Source organism: Anneissia japonica, unplaced genomic scaffold (assembly GCF_011630105.1).
Source record: "Anneissia japonica isolate Jap-2015-1 unplaced genomic scaffold, ASM1163010v1 scaffold287714_len2871179_cov188, whole genome shotgun sequence".
Classification (NCBI taxonomy): domain Eukaryota; kingdom Metazoa; phylum Echinodermata; class Crinoidea; order Comatulida; family Comatulidae; genus Anneissia; species Anneissia japonica.
The window spans coordinates 990,838-1,012,702 of NW_022755542.1; the positions used below are offsets into that span (position 1 = coordinate 990,838).

Consider the following 21,865-nt stretch of genomic DNA (forward strand, 5'->3'; position numbering starts at 1 on the left):
GATCAGACAAAATGACAGCCATCAATTTTTGTTAAAAAACATGGCTGAGTGTGAGCCTAGCCCACCAACTGAATAACACATCCTGATTGGTTCATTAAGTTTGACTGACACTCTGAAAAGACTCATTGCATAATAAGAGTCTAAAATCCACATCAAAATATGACAAAGATAATGTTGTTATCTGATCTAAAATTTATATTTACAGATTTTGATCTCTGTTGGTTGAAAATAAAACTGAAGTATAGAAGTTTCAATTATTATTTCTATTAGAGCTTCAATTACAATGAAAATAATGGAATTGCTATTTCTACATTTCAATTAGTTATTATCTTTCAATTGAATAATTTTTTTAAAACACAAAATTTAGCATTTATATTATTCCTATAGTCTTTACACTGTACTCTCAAATTTTTGCCAGCAAATTTAGGAACTTCCATAAAATTAATTTAATAAAAAAAAAATATAATACTCACCACTCCATATCTGAGGCCAAATTCCTTGAGAAGTCGTCTGCAGGATGAGGACAAAATCCACCCTCCCCTGGACACATTGTGCCGCATGCTCCCACTCCTGAAAAACACAAGGATTACAATATCAGTGAAAGAAATAGGCTATCTTCACAATGATGAATGACCCTCTTGCACTACACGACCCTCACTATTTCGTTTATAGTCAAATGATGTAACAAGTGGTGCTAAGAATATGGAGTGCAGGGGTTCACATCCTCTGTCGGACCCCTTGTCGACAAATTTCTGGTGCCACCGCTTTGCCTAACACACATTTTATGATTGCTTTGTTTGAAAAGAAATTAATATTTTAAATCATGGCTGACGTAATTTATACAACACATGTGACACAAGTGTCAATCAAAATTAACAACAGGGCCAGGAATACGGCCTAAAAACACATGTGCAGTCCCACAGATGTTTACATATATTTAAAATGTCTTTTTGTGAGACATTAGCAAACATATCCAATGTGGAAAAGGTCTATTGGCACAGAATTGTAGAAGGTATACTTGTAACGACAATACACATTTGTGATGAAAAAAAAGACAGGAACTGAACTATATTTTAACAAGCACCTTCTGTAATATAACATTGAGGTGAAAGCTTATTAACAGAGTTTATGATTGCAATAGTGTTTTTATGTCCTTCCTGTGAGCGATAATTATAACGCTGTTCATTTGGAGAAGTAATCAAAATAAAAAAAAGAACAATAAAAAGTAATGTTAATAACAAATTTAAAACATGTTAACTATTTTTTCTTTGAAACTTGTTAAAATGTCATAGGAGTTTCCAAAATCAAATATTAATCATTAAAAAAAATACCTAGGCCCGCTTGGGTCAAAAAGCTTGCAAGAAAATGTCTTGCAATGGTAAAAATTGTGTGTGTGCTAATACCTGATTAGCTTTATCATAAGTTCTCTGTACTCATCATGCGTGCTGGCCCAGTACATTGGGTTGCATAGGGTACTGGATGGACTCGGCAGGGAATAATGCCAAAATTTGGTATAAAGGTCAATCACATGTCGTCTCTCTTGCTGCTGCCAGAAATCATATGCATTCCGATTCTGAAAAATAGGGAAATACATAGTAATATAATTATAATAAATATAAAAAATAATATCATTATTAATAATTATTATAATTGTTTAATTTTTTTTTTACTTTTCTCAATTTTAAATTGATTTTAATCTAATTATTTAATTCATTTTTTATTTACAATAGCTTTAGTCATGTATCTAGAATTTTTTTTTTTACTTTTAATATAATTTTAACTAGTGGTCCTGGCTAAAATTTGATTTAAAACTTATTTTTGGCCTCCTTCCACACACATATTCTGTTATGTATTATTATTCTCAGTTACTTCTTTTACTAATTGTTAACTAAAAATTATTTATGTATGTTGTGTGGAAAAAAGAAAATGAAACAAAAAAAGAAACAAATAAAGATAAATAAAAATATAAATAAATAATTTACCTCAAATGAAAATGGGCTGTAAAATGGGTGCTTGTTGTTCTCCAGAAGTGTAAGTCTGCTAACAAGCTCATCTATAAGAATCTTAAAGAGAAATATCAAAGTATATAAATGTTTATCAATGGTTATATAAAAACATTAAACAGGAAGTATAGCAGCAATGTATAAGTTTATTATCGAGTTTAAAATATTGGAATCACTTAGCAAAGGTAAGATCATAGAAGTTCTAAATTTATACTTCCATGGTAAGATGAAGCTCAATGGATCACATGGGGGGAGGCAGCCATCCCCTCCTAGCATAGGCCTGGATCCCGTCTTCCAACGCCACAACTAGGTCGTCAAACCAAAAATACTAATTTGGCATAGCCTATCCAAATAACATCATTTTTATTGCCAATCCCTAATATTGTGGTTAAACAGCACAATTTGGGTCATACTAAGCCATGAAAACTTCCCTGTGAATCTTCCTGACCGAGGCTCTAGTCTTGGTTCGAACACCCCGTCTGACACATCAGACCCCCTGTCAGCAAATTTCTGGAGCCACCACTGCTTTTGGTTATTATAAAAAGTAGAGGGGGGTGGGGGAAATATAAATTAATGAATTTACATATCACATAATACAAAGCACTCTCATAATCCACCATCCAGCATTACTTAATTATTTCAGGCTTATCTATACCTTAGCAGGTGATTTCCTGTTGTACCCCTCAGAAATAATCTCATCATAATACAGGTGGCGCTCTTCGCTCAACTGGAATGCTTGGCGTACAACCACGCAGAGTGTCTGCACTTGAATTGAGGTGTCTGTGTCATCATCAATGTCACTGTCCTCGGAGAATGTCTTCAGATCTGAATTGTTTTCTGGGATTGGAATGAAGGTGAAGCTGTGTTGGAACGGAATGCTGTGTTTGGGCATCAAAGAGGCAGAGGACGGAGGCGAGATGGAGCCTAGAACGGGAAACTGGGCACAGAGTAGAGCACGTTTGTACACAGAAAATTCCTGGAAGCAAAACAAAATTAATAATAATAGGTTTTTATATAGAGCCTTATGGATCAAAGATTTCACAACTATTCCATCACCCAGAAGTATGGTTTAGATAAAATCACTAAAGCAATTAATAGCGATTTTATTGAAACAAGGTAAATAGCGATTTTATGAAAACCAGGAAGTAGCGATTTAATCAAAACTACTGTTAGGCAAGACTCTTAATGAGACTTGGTTTTAAGAGCATTACTTCCATTCTATGGTAAGTGGTGAATCACTCGTTTTTTCATGGTAATTCATGAATACACAAAAAGATTTGAAGTTTTTAGCATATCAATTTCTATTAATATATTAATAATGGGTCAAAATTGTTTAGTGAAGGCAACTGGCATGAACAATTTCCAGAGCACTGGGTTGTTTTCATTGTTACAGTTGAGCATGGTGAAGTGTGATCCTTGCTCTGCTGGGGCACAAGAATAAAGTTAACAAAGCTATTAAATGGCTTATCTTTAAGCTGTTTATTCTATTCATATATGCTTTGGAGGTCAATTCCCACTTGAGATATGGTTTTAACAGCATGTATTTTATATTGCAAAATTATAAAGTGTGTTAATGTATTAAATTATACTAAATGATGCTTTATCACACACTTTACCTCAAGTGAAGGAAGACAATAAAATGCAACTACTTAAATATCAAGAGCCAACATTGAGGGGCAATGTTCATTTCTAAAAATAATAATGGTAATTCAAATTGCATAACATTTTTCTAAAAGTCAAAACACATTTACAGTTGATTGTATAATTCACCATCTACTTAATGAACTAAGACACTTGGATATATAGGACTTTTTAATGGCGTGTAGTGATGTGGTATTCTCGCTTACCAGACCAATGCACGACAACACACTGTCTGTGTGAAACCTTACCATTAAAGAGTTATTGTGAACTTGATTACCGAGTCAAGTAACGATAACTATAAATTTATAAATTTAGGCTAAATAGTGAAACAAAACTGAATCAATGTTCATTCACATCAATATACTGTACTCTGATTCTTGTCATTTTGTCGTCTTTAACAATTTATTGGTATATGAGTTTTATTGTGGTTATTTGATGAAAGTGAAATATGAATTATATGAGATATGTAATTGATTGTTTATGAGATATAAACAATAGTTTAAGGTATATTCAAGCCTTTATTATGTTGTATTTGTGACAATTACAGTAGAACATAATTTCACAACAATATCTTTACTTAAATTTACATACTTTTTAATATGAAAACCTTTAAATTCATTACCAGAAAATTTAAGGGTTTTATACATTTGATAAATCAGCAAAGATAATATTCTTTTGTTTAAACTTTCAATTGAAGGAATAATAATTTACTTTTATACGAAGAAAGCAATATAAAATACTTAAATTTATTTTTCAAGTTTAAACTGCAGTTTTAAAATACAGTTCGGGGTCGTTCGCAATTATCAACATGTACAAAGAGCAGACCTACTCTTTTTCAGCACCCACTTCCTCCCCTCTGAAAGTATACATAAAAAATGTTGATTTTGCAAAACCATTCTCCATTAATTTTGTGTAGTAATCTAAAGTAAAGTACCTGGTTGAATAAAAGAATTTTTTTTTATCCCTGGTTGCATTATAATTGGTCATAAAAATATTATTTAACATTGCAGGTTATTTTGAATCAATATTTTAATTTATATATAAAAGTGTACAAATTTGTCCACTCCCTTGCCCCCCCCCACCACCCAACGTACTGTTTGTACACTTGTGGATGTTGATAATTGTGAACAACCCAACAACAGTATATTGATTCAACAAGCCAGTACCACTACCATACTCTACCATCACAACTACAATCACAAAAGACCAGATGTTTACAAAGAACAAAGGTATCCCTAACTCAACAACAGTAATTATTGTTTAGTCTTTCTAAACAACACTTTCTTTGGCAAATTTTATGGTTATAGTGCATTAAAAATTAATTTTACTATGGTTTGAAATCAATGTACTGTAATTAGTTTTGCGCAAGCACAAATTTGGTAGTCAAATTTCTTTGTATGGAATAATTTACAGCTATGAATCTTTGACCTATTACATATTTGTTAGCTGAAAATCTTGTAAATAATGTTTCTATGCCTACTGAAAATATTATACAAACTAAATAGTTTACACAGAGTTTGGTTAGGTATAACGGTAAAATAGCACTGAAAAAATGCCCCTGGAAACAACAGCCATGTTACAAATGACCAAAATTGCACAATAGGTAAAAATGTCCCTCATTTCTAGTAGGTAAAAATGTCCCTCATTTCTAGTATCTTTGTATACAAAAGTTCTTGTGACAAGTACAATAACAATATTGGCTACTGGCCAGAGGGTGATACAAAACCAGGAAGAAATGTTTGTTACTTATTGGAAACTAACCATCCATGAAAATCAAAGAGTAGGCCTTTTAGCTTAGATTCTTATCAATATGCTAAAGGAAAAAGTATAAGTCACGTTCACATGACTCCATCTATCGCGAGCTTTATATAGATTCCTTGTGATCGATAAAAATGTGTAAATACAGTACACAGTATACAGCACATACACAAAGATTGTATTTTATTGTATGGAAGGGAAGGGGACAATTTCCATCAAGAAATACTGGATGAAGGTATAAAACATTATACATATATTATATATTTATATATTTTTATAAGTTATACATCCATGGAAATACCACGAGTTTGATTACAATATGATAAATACAAATTGTTTGAAATATTGAATCACAATGGAATAGCATAGTTTTTATATTCTGTATATTTCACCTTGTCTCTGTATTTGATTAAATTAAAATAAATTACTGTAGGCCAAAGCAATAATAAAAAAATGTACAGCATATCTACCTTCTGATCTAAGCACGTTTTATCATGTCTTTCAAGATCAATACCACTCAAAGTGCCTTCTTCAATTCCCGAATCACGTCCTTCAGGGTGCGGAACACGCACTTTGCTATATGTATTGGCTTTTCTACCTGGAAGGCTCATGCAACAAACATTTGAACTAAAAATTAAGAAAGAAAATAGGGAGATTTAGCAAGTACAGTAATTACTTAAAAAGTCCTTGAAACTGGATTATGAATGAATTGGGGAAAATTCGAACACAAATATACATAATCAATGAAGAGTATTGCAATGTGAGTTTGCATCAGTAAAATATCATAGGATTGATGTTTTGCTCTACCAGTGACACGTTATCGTACCGCATATTCATTACGTCCCCAAATACGGTACTTGCGAAAAATTCGCTAGTGATTCAGGTGGGAATCGAACCCATGACTTCCAGATACCTAGCCTGGCGCCATCGTCAATCCGATCCCAAAGTAGCAGCGGGTACTGCAAATAATCGTTTGATGTGAGTTTTTTTTTTTTGCAAGTGCGGTACTTGGAGATATACTGAGTATTCGGTATGATAACACGTCAGGTAGGGCAAAACATCAATCTTAACAATGAAGAGTATTTATCGCATCTAAAACATGTTTGTTTATTCATTCTATGTGGTTTGATCCATCGAAGATCAAAATTTATTATGGTTTTATTGTGTCCCTTACGTTTCTAGATGTTACGATTTTTATAATGTTGCTTCTTTTTATGAGGGCTTCCATATTTACTTAAGGGTACCCACAAGAAAATACTTTAATATTATGTTTTAAAGTAGGACTAAAGTTGAATAAAATTTGTAGTAAATCAGTATATTTCTGATAACATCATTCAGTAGATAAAATGCAGACTGTAAATTCATTATCTTATTTTATACAGCATTTGGAAAAACAATTTGATTTTTTTTTTTCATTGATACCAACAAAAAAAATATTTATAATGTTGTACCATGTGCTTTGTGTACCATGTGCAGTTATGGACATACCAAAGGGGACTTGGGGATACACACCACTCAAAAAAAAGTTTAAAATTAAGTAAAACTGCACTCATTAACCAAGCTAGTGCCCCACACCCCATCTTTCCATTATACCCCTCAGCCTCTATGTCAATACTCGTATAAACCACTGACCATGAACAAGTTGAAATTTTCGCTTTAGGAAAAAAACACTAACATCAGAGATATTCATTCCCTTCCTTTTATATGACCCTGAAAGTGTAAGTGCATATTTAGTGCATTCATGGTCAGTAGCAAAGGATATGAATCTCGGTATTAAAAATTAGGTCAAATTTATATAAAAATCAAGTAAAAAATAAATGAAAGAGGAAGTGAAGCTAAGTAATACTTACTCCAGGTTTTTGAAATAGCTGTGAATGCTTTGTACGGAATTCCCATGCCTATAAAGAAATGTTAAAGAGAGGTAAACATCCTTAACATTAATATAAAGTAACATTTATAAAATCTTGGTTTTTCCCAAAATATATGAAACTATATGACAAATAAAAACATGTGGCCATCTTAGACTCTGGTATAAGTAAATCTATAATAACATATAGACAGTATTTGGATTTTTTAGCAAGACTTGTGCATGTTTCGGCATGCAAAATTAACCAAAAAAGCTCTAAACGATACTGCAATTAAAAATATGTTTTATTTATAATATACTGTACAGATAAGAATTAAGGTTCTACTGTATATAGAGTTGATGTATAAAATGGCCATATATCACAGATTGAGGCTTTCATTGCCAAAGAGATATTATAGACCTTTGGACCATGTCTGAGCTAAACTAATAAAAACTAACTTTATGTACACTAAAAAAATAATTGTTCCCCTGCTTTGTGTTCTAGACGCCTGAAAATAACATTTGAGGCGTTCTGGGCTATAATTTTTTTCTTTTTCTTCCTTTTTTTCTATTTTTTTCTTTTTTTACCCCCCAAAAAGGGGGGGGGGGGAAACCGATAGTATCCATTGAACAAAATATGGGTGGTGTACAAATGATAGCCCTCATGTTTTTAAACAAGAGACATAAGACAACTGTTGATAGACAACAGCGATCATAACTTCAGAATAAAATATCGCCAACAAATCTATTTTTTCAACAAAGGCTCATGATTGAAAGAATGGCCTGTATATGGTGTAACTGGGCATGCTCTAAAAATCAAATGCATAGTTACATCTATTATAAACAAACCAATGAATAAAAAACAACAAAATAAATAGAACAAATAAATTAATAAAAGAATAAAAGTATGAATGAGTGAATGAATCAGTGGCATATCTAGGGGGTGAGCTGGGGATGCATGCCAACCACACCCACAACAAGCTTGCACCCTCTAGTGCCTCTTCCATTGAAAATGTTCAAAGCAAAAAAGTCACACTCAAGTTCACGCCCTACCACCCAACCACCAGACCCCATTTGAAGAGTCCTTAATACTGCACATCACTAAAATGAATGAATGAATAAATGAATGTGAATTGATAGATATAAGGATCTGTGGCAGCACAAGCGTCTGAAATCTGGAAAGGGGAGGGGGGGCGGGGAAAGTGGCAAGGTATTTTGGGGGGACGAGAGCAAAGTGGGCGTTTTCAGGCGTTGATTAAAATGTTTCGAAGTGGTCCGGGGGTGGAGCCCCTGAAAAAAATATGACAATTTCGGGGTTTCAGAGATTTTACATATAGCCTTCTAATATGTAGAAAATGCAAAATTTTTTTTCTCCACGATGAATTGTGGTTTTTCTTCTTTTTTGTTGGGGACAAACACCCCCTAAGTTTGAATGAGTGAATCAATCAATCAATCAATCAATCAATCAATTAATCAGTCAATGAATAAGAGAGCAAGCAAACAAAATAAAACAAATAATTAAAGCAACAAACAACAGACAAGTAAGTCTTGACTAGATGCAAGGAAGAGCACAAAAAGAATGTGTCAGATAAAGAGAACAAGGCGGCCAAAAAAAAAAACTCTTGCGTTGGCCACGTTTTGGGAAATCAAAAAAATAGGTAGCTTGGTAGGAAAAGATTTTTTTTCCCTAAAAAAATGTGTTTATGCCTAAAAAGTAGAAAATACATGAAAATACAACAAAGACCATTTTTAAATCTATACTTAAAAACAAAATGGTCGCATCACCTACTGTCAAGCAAGATAGTCTTATTCCAGCCTTTTTAGCTCATTAAAAGAAATTTTCATTTGTAGTCACAAAAAAAAAAATAAATAAAATGCTGAACCTAAATTTCATACACTTTGGGTCGGTCGGGTGTGACCAACCCATCACTTTTTTGATTTGGCCTAACTAGCAAAGTAAAATTGGTCAGAATACTGGAAATCCCTAGTTATGTTTAAAGGAAGTTAGTTCCTTTTAGCTCATAGACATTCGGGAAAAGTCCCTTTTCCTTGAACCAATCAATTCATTTATTGTGAGGAGTTTTTAACATTTTTTTAGAACTTCCAAGAGCTGTGTGTAATACTGTGGGTTTTACACCGATCAATTCAGGAAATGCTAAATGATTCACAATACTTTATGATTTCCCCAAATTAGTGGTTTACAGTAGGTAGCCAAGTGTGGTTTAAAAATTATTATAAGTCAATCGCAAGGTCATTACTGGCATCAAATCTTAATGTTATTTTCCTATCCCCAACCGTGCACTAATATTTAAATAAAATTCAAACTTTGTATAATAAATTTCACTAGTGTAGTATCCAGCTATTCTAAGCTTAGTTTATGATGCTGTAAACTGTACTAATTTTATTCACCAATTATTTTCAGTTATGTCAAATCCAAGTGAATAATTATTTTGTTACTCTACTGTACATATTTATTTATGTTAAATTATGTTTAACATAATCAGCATCGTAGAGTGTAACTGGTGTTTTTATTATCTACAGTATTTTACTACTATACCGAATTGCAACCCATAACATAAATGTACCACTTTGTATATTGAAAGCCTGGGCCAAGCAATACAAGTATTTCATCAAAATTTTAATGTCATTTTCTATTTTTCTTTTTTGATTTAGTTTCTTTTTTATCTTTCATTAACAAAAATTCATTTTACACCATAATACACTGTTATGAAAAAACTGTTTACATGAAAAGAAAAATAAGAAAAGGAAGTGAGTGAACATAAAATAATTTGAACAATAAAACAAAAGTTTAAAGGTTATACAGTACTCTAAATAAATATTACAAGTCTTTCACATCACAGTAAAAAACTAACTAAAACCAGGGTCAAACGGAAAGGAAATTATGAAAATTATAAAAAATTGGATAATTGCTTTCTTACTTGACTAACGAAGACTCGGTTGGTGACGACTCTTCTTCATTGTCGATTGAGTCCATCCGCTTCCATGCTTCCCCCTCAGCTTTTATAAGACTTGGGAAAAGAGTATCAGCAGTTAGTAGGACAGAGCTGCGGCCCTGGGTATCTGTAGAACTGCACCGCCATCTAGGTGATGACATCATCATCGGAGGGTTATCACGGTATTCGAATCTGAAGAAAAAAGGATAAATTATTACTTGATGCATTTTCAAATTTAAAACTAAACTACTTGGAATAAAGTAAAGTACACTTGATCAAGACAGGATCAGACTGGAGGAGCCTAAGCAGTGGCTTTCAGGCGTTGATTAAAATGTTTCGAAGTGGTCCGGGGGTGGAGCCCCTGAAAAAAATATGACAATTTCGGGGTTTCAGAGATTTTACATATAGCCTTCTAATATGTAGAAAATGCAAAATTTTTTTTCTCCACGATGAATTGTGGTTTTTCTTCTTTTTTGTTGGGGACAAACACCCCCTAAGTTTGAATGAGTGAATCAATCAATCAATCAATCAATCAATCAATTAATCAGTCAATGAATAAGAGAGCAAGCAAACAAAATAAAACAAATAATTAAAGCAACAAACAACAGACAAGTATTCTTGACTAGATGCAAGGAAGAGCACAAAAAGAATGTTTCAGATAAAGATAACAAGGCGGCCAAAAAAAAAACTCTTGTGTTGGCCACGTTTTGGGAAATCAAAAAAATAGGTAGCTTGGTAGGAAAAGATTTTTTTTTTCCCAAAAAATGTGTTTATGCCTAAAAAGTAGAAAATACATGAAATTACAACAAAGACCATTTTTAAATCCATACTTAAAAACAAAATGGTCGCATCACCTACTGTCAAGCAAGATAGTCTTATTCCAGCCTTTTTAGCTCATTAAAAGAAATTTTCATTTGTAGTCACAAAAAAAATAATAAATAAAATGCTGAACCTAAATTTCATACACTTTGGGTCGGTCGGGTGTGACCAACACATCACTTTTTTTATTTGGCCTAACTAGCAAAGTAAAATTGGTCAGAATACTGGAAATCCCTAGTTATGTTTAAAGGAAGTTAGTTCCTTTTAGCTCATAGATGTTTGAGAAAAGCCCCTTTTCATTGAACCAATCAATTCATTTATTGTGAGGAGTTTTTAACATTTTTTTAGAACTTCCAAGAGCTGTGTGTAATACTGTGGGTTTTACACCAATCAATTCAGGAAATGCTAAATGATTCACAATACTTTATGATTTCCCCAAATTAGTGGTTAAGAGTAGGTAGCCAAGTGTGGTTTAAAAATTATTATAAGTCAATCGCAAGGTCATTACTGGCAGCAAATCTTAATATTGTTTTCCTATCTCCAACCGTGCACTAATATTTAAATAAAATCCAAACTTTGTATAATAAATTTCACTAGTGTAGTATATGCAGCTATTCTAAGCTTAGTTTATGATGCTGTAAACTGTACTAAATTTATTCACCAATTATTTTCAGTTATGTCAAATCCAAGTGAATAATTATTTTGTTACTCTACTGTACATATTTATTTATGTTGCACATAATCAGCATCGTAGAGTGTAACTGATGTTTTTATTATCTACAGTATTCTACTACTATACCGAATTGCAAACCATAACATAAATGTACCACTTTGTATATTGAAAGCCTGGGCCAAGCAATACAAGTATTTCATCAAAATTTTAATGTCATTTTCTATTTTTCTTTTTTGATTTAGTTTCTTTTTTATCTTTCATTAACAAAAATTCATTTTACACCATAATACGCTGTTATGAAAAAACTGTTTACATGAAAAGAAAAATAAGAAAAGGAAGTGAGTGAACATAAAATAATTTGAACAATAAAACAAAAGTTTAAAGGTTATACAGTACTCTGAATAAATATTACAAGTCTTTCACATCACAGTAAAAAACTAACTAAAACCAAGGTCAAACGGAAAGGAAATTATGAAAATTATAAAAAAATTGGATAATTGCTTTCTTACTTGACTATAAACGAAGACTCGGTTGGTGACGACTCTTCGTCATTGTCGATTGAGTCCATCCGCTTCCATGCTTCCCCCTCAGCTTTTATAAGACTTGGGAAAAGAGTATCGGCAGTTAGTAGGACAGAGCTGCGGCCCTGGGTATCTGTAGAACTGCACCGCCATCTAGGTGATGATGACATCATCATCGGAGGGTTATCACGGTATTCGAATCTGAAGAAAAAAGGATAAATTATTACTTGATGCGCTTTCGAATTTAAAACTAAACTACTTGGAATAAAGTAAAGTACACTTGATCAAGACAGGATCATACTGGAGGAACCTAAGTAGTGGCAGGTTCAAGGGTGGGGAATTTAATAAATTGTTCAAAATTTTTTTAAAGAAAATTATGTTCAAATTTTAAGTCTGAGAGTGCAATTTTCAGCCACCTACAGTAGAGCTGCCATAATCACAAATTTTCTTACCTCAGGCCTAACCATGGTGGGGCTGAGATGGTATAGCTCCTCCAACTGTGAAAGTACTGTACCTCTCCAGGCCCCCCTCTATTTTGGATTCAGGATCCGCCACTGCTAAGTGAATAAAACAACTTACTGTATCTAGGTGTTTTAAGGCATCCTTATTATTTTGAAATAAAAACAAAACTACTTGGAATACAGTAGTACACTTGATTGTTAAATTCATATTCAGATTCTGAGGGACTTCAAGACTGGATCGGACTGGAGGAACCTAGTAAATTAAACAACTGTTCTACCAGATGCTTATGGAGGTATCCTTATAATTGTGATAATCAAACGTTAAGTGACACTTTTATTAGCTTCTTATTCTTTCTGTTTCACTTTGCATACAAAGAATGTGCCTTCTAATTCAGGAAATGAGGTGTTCACGTTGAAATCAGAGGTGAATACAGTATTGTTATGTCATGCCCTGAAGTTAAAGGAAATCTGTTTTAAATCCAGTTGAAAAATCTATTAATTGCATCATTCATACAGGCATAGAAATAACTTTGACCTCTAGTTTATTTAATTCTAGGATTTGTTTTACCCTCATTTACCTTGAGCCCTATGAAAAAATGGTGTCAACACACTTTTCTAGATTTACGCGATAATGATCAATTAACTCACTAAATGAAGCTTATAAAGGATGATAATTACCTAATTATTACTTTCATACTAAGTGTAAGTGTTCAAAGTACACTTGATTGTGCTAGAATACAACTCTTATTCGTTCGATACGACAACCGATATCTTGGTCGTTATCATTTCCATTGTTGTAGACTATCCTCAGTCATCCCTTATCTCGGGCCTATATAAGCGCGTGACAACCGCAAGGGTTCGTGAAGCTCGAGAGACTGGGCAATAGACTAGCTAGCCTAACTCCACCGGTCGGAAATTTACATAATTGTACACTATTGAATAACAGTTGTCACAGACAAACGACATCAGAACTTACCATAAGTCATCCTTAGTGAAAGCAGTCAATTACTATCTGAATACTTTCGTAGGAAGTTCTATTCCAGACAGTTACTTTCCTACCTACAGTATCTGATCCACTCGCTTGTTACATTTTTACAACACAGTAAATGTAATGTTTATAAAACGAGACGGAACTAAGCATGGGGGTAAAAATATACGCGCTTGTTTGTAAAGGTAAATCTGTTCACAACGATAGACTAAAAATCTCACAATGTATTTTAAGTTAATAATAATTTTATCTCATTTTGTAATGTAAATTACTAATTTGTAACGTACCAGTGTAATGAAAGATACAGTTGCTTTATTTATACCCACCAACAAAATGAAATAGTCTAAAGAAAGAGCGAATCTTTGAAATTGGATTGGACAAAAGAGCAAAAGGGGAAAACCCTATTAAAAGAATAGTTTTTCATTTGTACAGTAAAGAACCATTGTGTTGTATATATTATTAAGCAATGACCACCAAACAACCAACTTGGATATTATTAGTGAACTTACTAGTTACTGAAATTATTAGTGAACAAATATTTAATAATACTGTATATTTATATAGGTCTACAGTATACCTATATTCAACATCCCTGTATTTAAAAAAATAATTAGTACAGTATTTAATACTGACTTTATTATTATTATGCTTTTGTATTATAATATCAATCATTATACTTTAAAGGGCTAATAATGTGAGAATTAACAGTACGTTAGGTGTACGCTAACATAAGTTTATTTATCTGTTTTATGCCACCGCCTCGTGACTAAAATGCATGTCCTATGCCCGCAACATTTTAATATACTGTAAGTCCACATAGATGATCTTGATATGCTCCCAGTCGAGAACCACGTGTGCACGCAACAAGTGCATTGTTCGCTTTTCTGCATTATTATTTCTAATAACAGTAGGCCTAGGTATGATGGTAATGGTAATGGTTGGAGACTTATATAGCGCATAATACATGGTCTCTATGCGCTGGGGACTAGATGATGCACTTTACAATGACGTGTTTAGATGATTTCAAGGTATTCGTCTACCAGGAATAATTTGGCAAGCATTACCCAAGACAATAAAAATAACATTATCCAAACAAATTTAATATGCCTGGCCAATTATGTTGAGTTTACATTAGGTTGAATATCGTCCACATATAACTGCGAACGCAGTTGCTGTTAATGTTAACACGATAGCATTGAGGTTCTTGTATTCAAAAAGTGTTATGGATTTAATATGAGCCCAAACCAATTGAGATGAAAGAAGAGCATACACATAAGGCTTCAAGGCATTATTATCATCATCATCAAAATAATCATCAATATCAACATCACCAAAATCATCCTTGTTATCATTGAGTACGAGTATACTGTATTTGTTTATTTATTTGGTCAACAAAATTAAAACATCCTAAGACTGGGTCTATTAGTGACAAGTAAATACTAAGAGACACGTTATTCAAACTTCATTTGCATACAGGTTATATATTATATTATTGTCAGTAGCGGACAATCCAGGAATTTGAAATTGGGGGGGGGGGGGGGGTTTTTTTCCCAAAAACCCTTCACGGGTGGTGGGTCTATACTATCTCAGCCTCACCATGGTTGGGGGTGAGGTAAGAAAATTTATGATTATGGCACCTCTAGATGGCCGGAAATGGCACTCCTATGACTCAACATTTTAGTCGAATTTTCTTTTTTTCTTAATTTTTTTAAAACATTTTGACAAATTTAGAGGGGGCCCGGACCGGCTGCCCCACTCCCTTGAATCCGCCTATGTATATATTTTTTTACGCAGGCCTGTTTGTTTTAAACAACACGGCATATAGCGATAATGACACGACGCCTTTACAAACACGCTTTTAATACATAAAACATCATAGACTGGGTCTGTTCGTGCAGTAATACTAAGCGACACGTTCTTTAAACATCATTTGCATACAGGTTAAATAGGCATATATATATAGGCCCTTATTACTATATACAGTATTTTAGATAGGTCTATTTGTTCAAACAACAAGGCGTAGCAATAACGATAGGACGCCTTTACAAAAACGTTTTTATAACATATGCCTACAAGAAGCTAAATTTTTATTTATTTAATATTTACTTTCAGGCGACAATGCGCCGCTTTTACAATGATCATTTGCTAATTATATTATACCGTATTATGTATTAATGTCCAGGTATTTACATTGATATGGCACGCTATATATAAGGCTCTTAATGTGTTAGGTATGTGTTTTATCTTGGGAATATGCTAATTAATATATTATCTGTGCTGTCTATACCATATATATATATATATATATATATATATATATATATATATATAAATGAACAATTTCAAACTAACAATTAAGCAAGGGCCAATCATTACAGATTGTAATACTTTATAATAGGCCTACTGCTTATAAGTTGAAACATAATTTAGAAATTCGAAGAACCAATAATTAGTATACAACGGTGGTGGACATATGCCCTAAACCACCGTGAATTTTAAACCATAGGATTTTATTCAGAAAGATAGGCTAATACTACTTACCCTTGTCGCCAGTGTAATATCTCCTCATATCGTACTTTTCGTCCCCGACGCGGTTTTCGTCGGGTCGGCAGCGAAGGGGTGGTTGAAACGGGCCGGAACATCGCTTCAGCTCCGACAGATACCTCCTCACACGAAAGGCTCTACTTGCGAACAAAGTCGTAAGTTGTTCGTGCATACCATAATTATCCTCAGCGCCTACCATGTCTTTTCTGTGTTATCTAATATACAGCGTCGCAAGGTTTTCCTACCAGCTTTTTTAATAATTTATTTTACAATGTCGACAAAAAGGGAACAAATCGACGGTTCAAGCATAAATAATTTTTTCTGGGTTAACCGAAAATGAGCACCATGAAGTAACGCTACTATTCAACCTCTCTTATTTTTCTAATTCAATATTATTTCTACAACCAATGCATTTAATTTTCTAAACAATATCACCATAGTTGAATGAGTAGGTGAATCCTTCAGTACAATTACACTGTTTTTCATAGAAATATTAAACCCAGTCCCGTACACTAACAGCGCTAATTAAATTTCGTTAGCTTGTTTTTTACGCGTTACCATTATTATTTGTTTAATTTTTTCTTTTTTAATTAAAATTAAATCGTAATTCATGTTTTTCGAACTTTTCATTATCACTTGGCCTATGATCATTTTAGCGTGCGACTAAATTTCTGTTGCCTCTCTGTCTGGAATTCTATAGACATTTGATCATAATTTAAACGCACCTATAACACTGAACATGCAGAGCGTCTTCGACTTTTAAATTGATATTAGCGTTTAAAGAACACAATTTAGGACTATACATTAGGTCTAGCTACGACTCTATTCGGAGAAAGAAAGGGATTCGAGGGGGTCCAGCCAACCCGGCCCCTAACTTTTTCGAAATCTGGTAGCATAGAAGCGTGGGAGTGCAATTTTCAACCAGCTCCATAAACTTTCGTGCCTGAGCCTCGAACGCGGCTGGGGTGTAGTCTGGATATATTATATTATGTATAACCTAGGCATATATATAGTAAAACAAAAAGAGAAAATTAATAACAATTGCTCAAATATGGGAACATATCGTATAAACATAGTCGTATCAAGATTAAACCAATACAACACAACTGCAATATATTACTATATTGACTATATTGTTTGTAGAAACATACATAGGCCTATATTTTCCAAGAAATTAAAAGTTGATATGCAAAATTAGGTCCAGTTTTCTTTGGGGAATATACATTATCTTTGTACATTTTCATCGTCATACCAAGCGTTTAATCTGACCTATTAAAACAAAAGATCAGGTGCGAGAATCAAGGACCTCGTATGCAGTAAATTACACTTTCACCTACATAAAATAATTATTCATTACGTCACCAAAGTTGAATTATATCCCATGACGATCCAATAATAACACAACAATACGAATGTTGATATTCATAACTAGTGAATACGTGTTTAGCACGACTAAACAAAATCGAACGATAAAACAGCATGATAATAATGATCCATGATAATATATTGTTTGTAAGAAAACCTGCGCCACGAGCTTTTTGGTAATATTTCTCTACAACATTTTTTTACCTGTGTCTATTCATAAGCTTATCATTACCAACAACAACAGATGGATTTATTTAATTTATGATCATTATACACACTCATTTACATCAGTAGAACGTGTTCTGGTAACTACTGTATATCTATCTATCTTCCGATAAATACAGGCCTCTCTGATGTGAGGCTCGTACAGCAGCTTTCTTCTCCACCAAGGGTCCCTTCGTGTCTGAGTTACCCGTTAAACCGGTAGCAGCTACTCTCGCCTTGTCAACACAGGGACTGTATGGACCAGTACAAGGGTAAGCCCCTACTAGTCCATAAACAGGCCAAGACACGGCTTGCTATTAGTAGATTTAAATAACAATATGTAAAGCTTGCCTGTAATAAAATCTGCAAAAAAAAATCTACAAAATTGATTTAAAATAATATTTTTAAAAATCAAATTAATACGTTATGAGCTTCAAATAAGGCACAAATAGAACCAAATAAATTTACAGCAGTTTAATATGAAAATTTCTCAATTTATCCTCAGTAAATAGTACATTAATTGGCGGTTTGCGGAGAGTGTTATAAGCAAATAACTTACCTAAATATACAAAGAAATTCAAATATTACAATATTAGCTATTAGCACAGCACTGATTTATCTTCAGGGGGTTATCCGGAGGGTGGGGTTGGAAGCGGTCCCTTAATTAAAAAATAACATACAAATTTAAGTCTGGGGTATAGTAAAAATTCTGGTCAGGTGCCATCTGGTCATAAGTGCTAACTTTATACAGTCAATAGCCACCATATCTGATCCTGTATCATGGTTACAAAGACCAGTACCAGTATAGTCATACATTATACACAGATATTCAAATATTACAGCTTATTTCCACCTCATTCTGGGCGCTTCTTTTTACATTCTCTGCAAAAGCGCGATACTAAATGCGTAAACCACAATAATTGCTGCAAAAGCGGTTTAGCACAGCAGGAACGGTTAGGTTTCCCAACCTCAAGGTCGGGGTTTCAATCCCCTGCTGCGCATTGCGCTTGTGTCCTTGAGCAAGACACAATCTGCACCAATTCTCACCACCCAGGAGTGTAAATGGGTACCTGGTGGGGCGCCTGCTCCTGCGCTGATTACCAGCAGCAACACTTAGCAAGAAAGAGGGGGATTATAAATGCCCATACTAGTACCAGTAACAGTATACAGGCCTAATTTTTTGGCAATATAAGATAAATTGCACCCATTTATCCATTAACAAATATTAGTTAATATTGGAAAATTAATACTCTAATATAAAATATTTCAGCATATGATCGATATAAAAGTAATTTTAACATTCGGCCAAAAAAAGTTGCCAATCCTAACCAACCCAACATCTTGAAAAGATAGAGCTGGCTTTCTGTTCTGCAAAGATATTGTTTCCACAATTAGGATCCAGACATGCTTGTATGATAAGGGAAGGGTGCACTTTCAAGGTAATTAATTCATTCCATTACCTTTTGTGTGGGTACTATTTTACCACCAAAATGCATGGGGTGAATAATAATTATGAACCGAGAATTTTAGCTGGGTATATAGCAAAATAAATACAAACCGACCCTGTATGCCACTGTGATTTCCAAGAACAATGTTTTGGCCTTACTGGTATTCGTGTATATAAATAGATACATCTGAATTTAAAATCACATGTTCTATACAAATATAATTGTATAACTCTATCTATATGAACATTGTATAAAATAAAGTAATTGCATTACATAATCATTCTTTTGGTTGATAGCACCAAAGTCATTGCCTAACTAAATTTTCTTATCTACAGTACATAATATAAACATTGCGAAATTTTCAACTTTCAGCTCACATTAGTATATCTGCTGACAATTGTTAGGCAGCGCAAAATGGCTCAGTCTGTGCTAGATACATCAAATCAATAATTCAATCCATCAATCAATCAAATAATCAACCAATTAATTTTTTACCATTCACACAGATTGCTATTTTGGTCTAAACTGTACTACTACTTAAAATTAGCAGGGGCCCCAAAGACTCAGCTGATCATTCCCTGTTCTCAAAGCCACACATCATATGCTCTGCCTTGCTATGCTTGTTTCGGTTGGTGACTCAATCATCAGTAAGAAAGTGGTGTCTATTTGATGGCCTATTGTCTTTCAATGAATGATGGCTAACATTAATAATAATAATTAATCTTTATCAACAAATCAATTAGCCATTCTTTTAAGAAATCAATAGCCAATTCAAATGTGTAATACGTACTTAGCATACAGGTACGTTTCGCAGCTTACAACTAAAACTCACTATTGTGTTCTGATGGACGATGAAGTCAATCTGTGGTGATAATGTTCTATAAACTGGAAGACAATACAGTACACTCTTTTCCAATAAGCGTATCAAGTTTGTGTTTGCCGAAATGCACAAAACCAATGGACTTCTTAATAGTACATTAAGCTGTATTTTGAAAAGCAGCAATAGAATCGAGCGAGGCACCAAAGGAACTCTATCGTTTAGCACACCCACAGTGTTTACCATTAATTAAGCCCACAGAGCTTTGCCGCTCTCTCGGATATAAATAACCAGGCAGGTTCATCATAAAAGAGGGATTGGTTTCTGGATGTCGCCAGTCTCCCATAACCAGAGGGCTAGTTTCTGGCTTTGAGCAAGGACGTACTGTATTGGGACAACACCGAGATGGATACATATTAGCTCATAGCATTGCACAAGTCCAGGTTGAAGGTTCGGGAAACAAGTTTGAACCAAGTTCCTAGAAAAAAAAATTGTTAAAATAAAATAAAATTATAAAACATCAAATATTCTATGAATTAAGGGCTATGTGAACAACACATCTTATGGAAACAAGCAAATTAAAAATCAGAAAATTAAATAACTAATAATACTGCAATAAAAATTATTAATTTTATGCATTTGTACATGAGTAACTGTCTCAGAAACTTCCAAAGATTCTTGATGGCTGAAACTGAATACATAGTTACCTGTACTCATTTTTAGAGAGATGCTGTATATAGAGGGCGGTAAACACAAAACGGATAATGTAATCAGTGTATACTTACTTGTAAAAATCAGTTGCAATTATTCCAGGAGGAAGATTGTTGGTATTTACACTGGGTGGTTCACGGCACTCTAATGAGCTCCCCTGTAATATTATAACAATTAATCAATTAACCAATTACATAATATTACAGTAATTGGAATAAATAAATTCACATCAATCCAGAGTCAGTGAAAAGAAACAAATAATAAATCTTAATATTGAATAAAAAAAAAAAAGAATAAGAAAAAAAAAGATATTATTATTCCATCAAGATTCCAAATTACATACAAACTTGATAGGAATACAGAGAAAGAAAATTTATAAAATAATAATAATAATAACAATTTACTTTACAATAATGAAGTTAATAACATTTGCACATATCAAACTAGCTATAAGCATATATCCACCTACCAAAGTATCTTCAAACCACAAGAAATAAGACAAACTAGCTATAAGCATATATGCACCTACCAATGTATCTTCAAACCACAAGAAATAAGAGTAGAAGAAATCTCCCTCCCTGTATGCTACAGATATATAACCATCCTTGATGAACTTGTGTAATTTATCTGTCATTGACCACACCTGTAATCAATTAAAAAAATACATTTTTAACATACTGTCCTTGACAATATACAAATCCATAAATTCTATTTTTCCTACATAGGCTGTCAACCAATTACTGTCCTAAATTTTGAGTCAATATGTTAATTCCATTCAAAAAGTAATATATTATAGTCAGAATTCAAATGCCAATTCCTTTTTATTATTATTGTAACAAAAAGTTTAACAAATAACTGAACTAAGAAAAAGATATGGTAGGCCTAAATGAGCATTAGACCTCTGAAATATTTTTTTATATTTACAACGTGAAATATTGCTCATCTGGGGAGTTTTTGATCTGCCAGTTCCTATATATTTTTCAACCCAATGATTGGGGGAGCTATTGGTCTGAGTTGTGCTGTGATATTATTTTATTGAAATTTTTTTAATCTAATATTTTTTCCCTATGGTTAGGCTTCCCAAATGAGGGGGCTATATCCCCCTCAACCCA

At 33.3% G+C, this 21,865-nt stretch overlaps 2 protein-coding genes across 2 annotated transcripts in view; both read right to left on the minus strand.

Annotated features, from left to right (window-relative positions):
* Positions 1–446: 446 nt before the first annotated feature.
* Positions 447–16,381, minus strand: LOC117123645. The gene is made up of 8 exons (XM_033269644.1): positions 16,206–16,381; positions 10,188–10,394; positions 7,253–7,300; positions 5,873–6,029; positions 2,659–2,979; positions 1,983–2,063; positions 1,404–1,573; positions 447–570 (listed from the first exon to the last, which is right to left on the minus strand). The coding sequence occupies exons 1-8, from the start codon at positions 16,304–16,306 to the stop codon at positions 447–449; spliced, it is 1,209 nt and encodes a 402-aa protein (XP_033125535.1). The 5' UTR covers positions 16,307–16,381.
* A 1,855-nt stretch (positions 16,382–18,236) lies between these two features.
* LOC117123604 (Hermansky-Pudlak syndrome 1 protein homolog) overlaps positions 18,237–21,865 on the minus strand; it is a 13,558-nt gene continuing 9,929 nt past the window's right edge. The window contains exons 12-14 of the mRNA XM_033269598.1: positions 21,283–21,396; positions 20,828–20,910; positions 18,237–20,520 (exon numbers count right to left, since the gene is read on the minus strand). Of these exons, the coding sequence (XP_033125489.1) occupies positions 20,346–20,520; positions 20,828–20,910; positions 21,283–21,396 (372 nt within the window). The 3' untranslated portion in view covers positions 18,237–20,345. The remainder of the gene's footprint in view (positions 20,521–20,827; positions 20,911–21,282; positions 21,397–21,865) is intronic.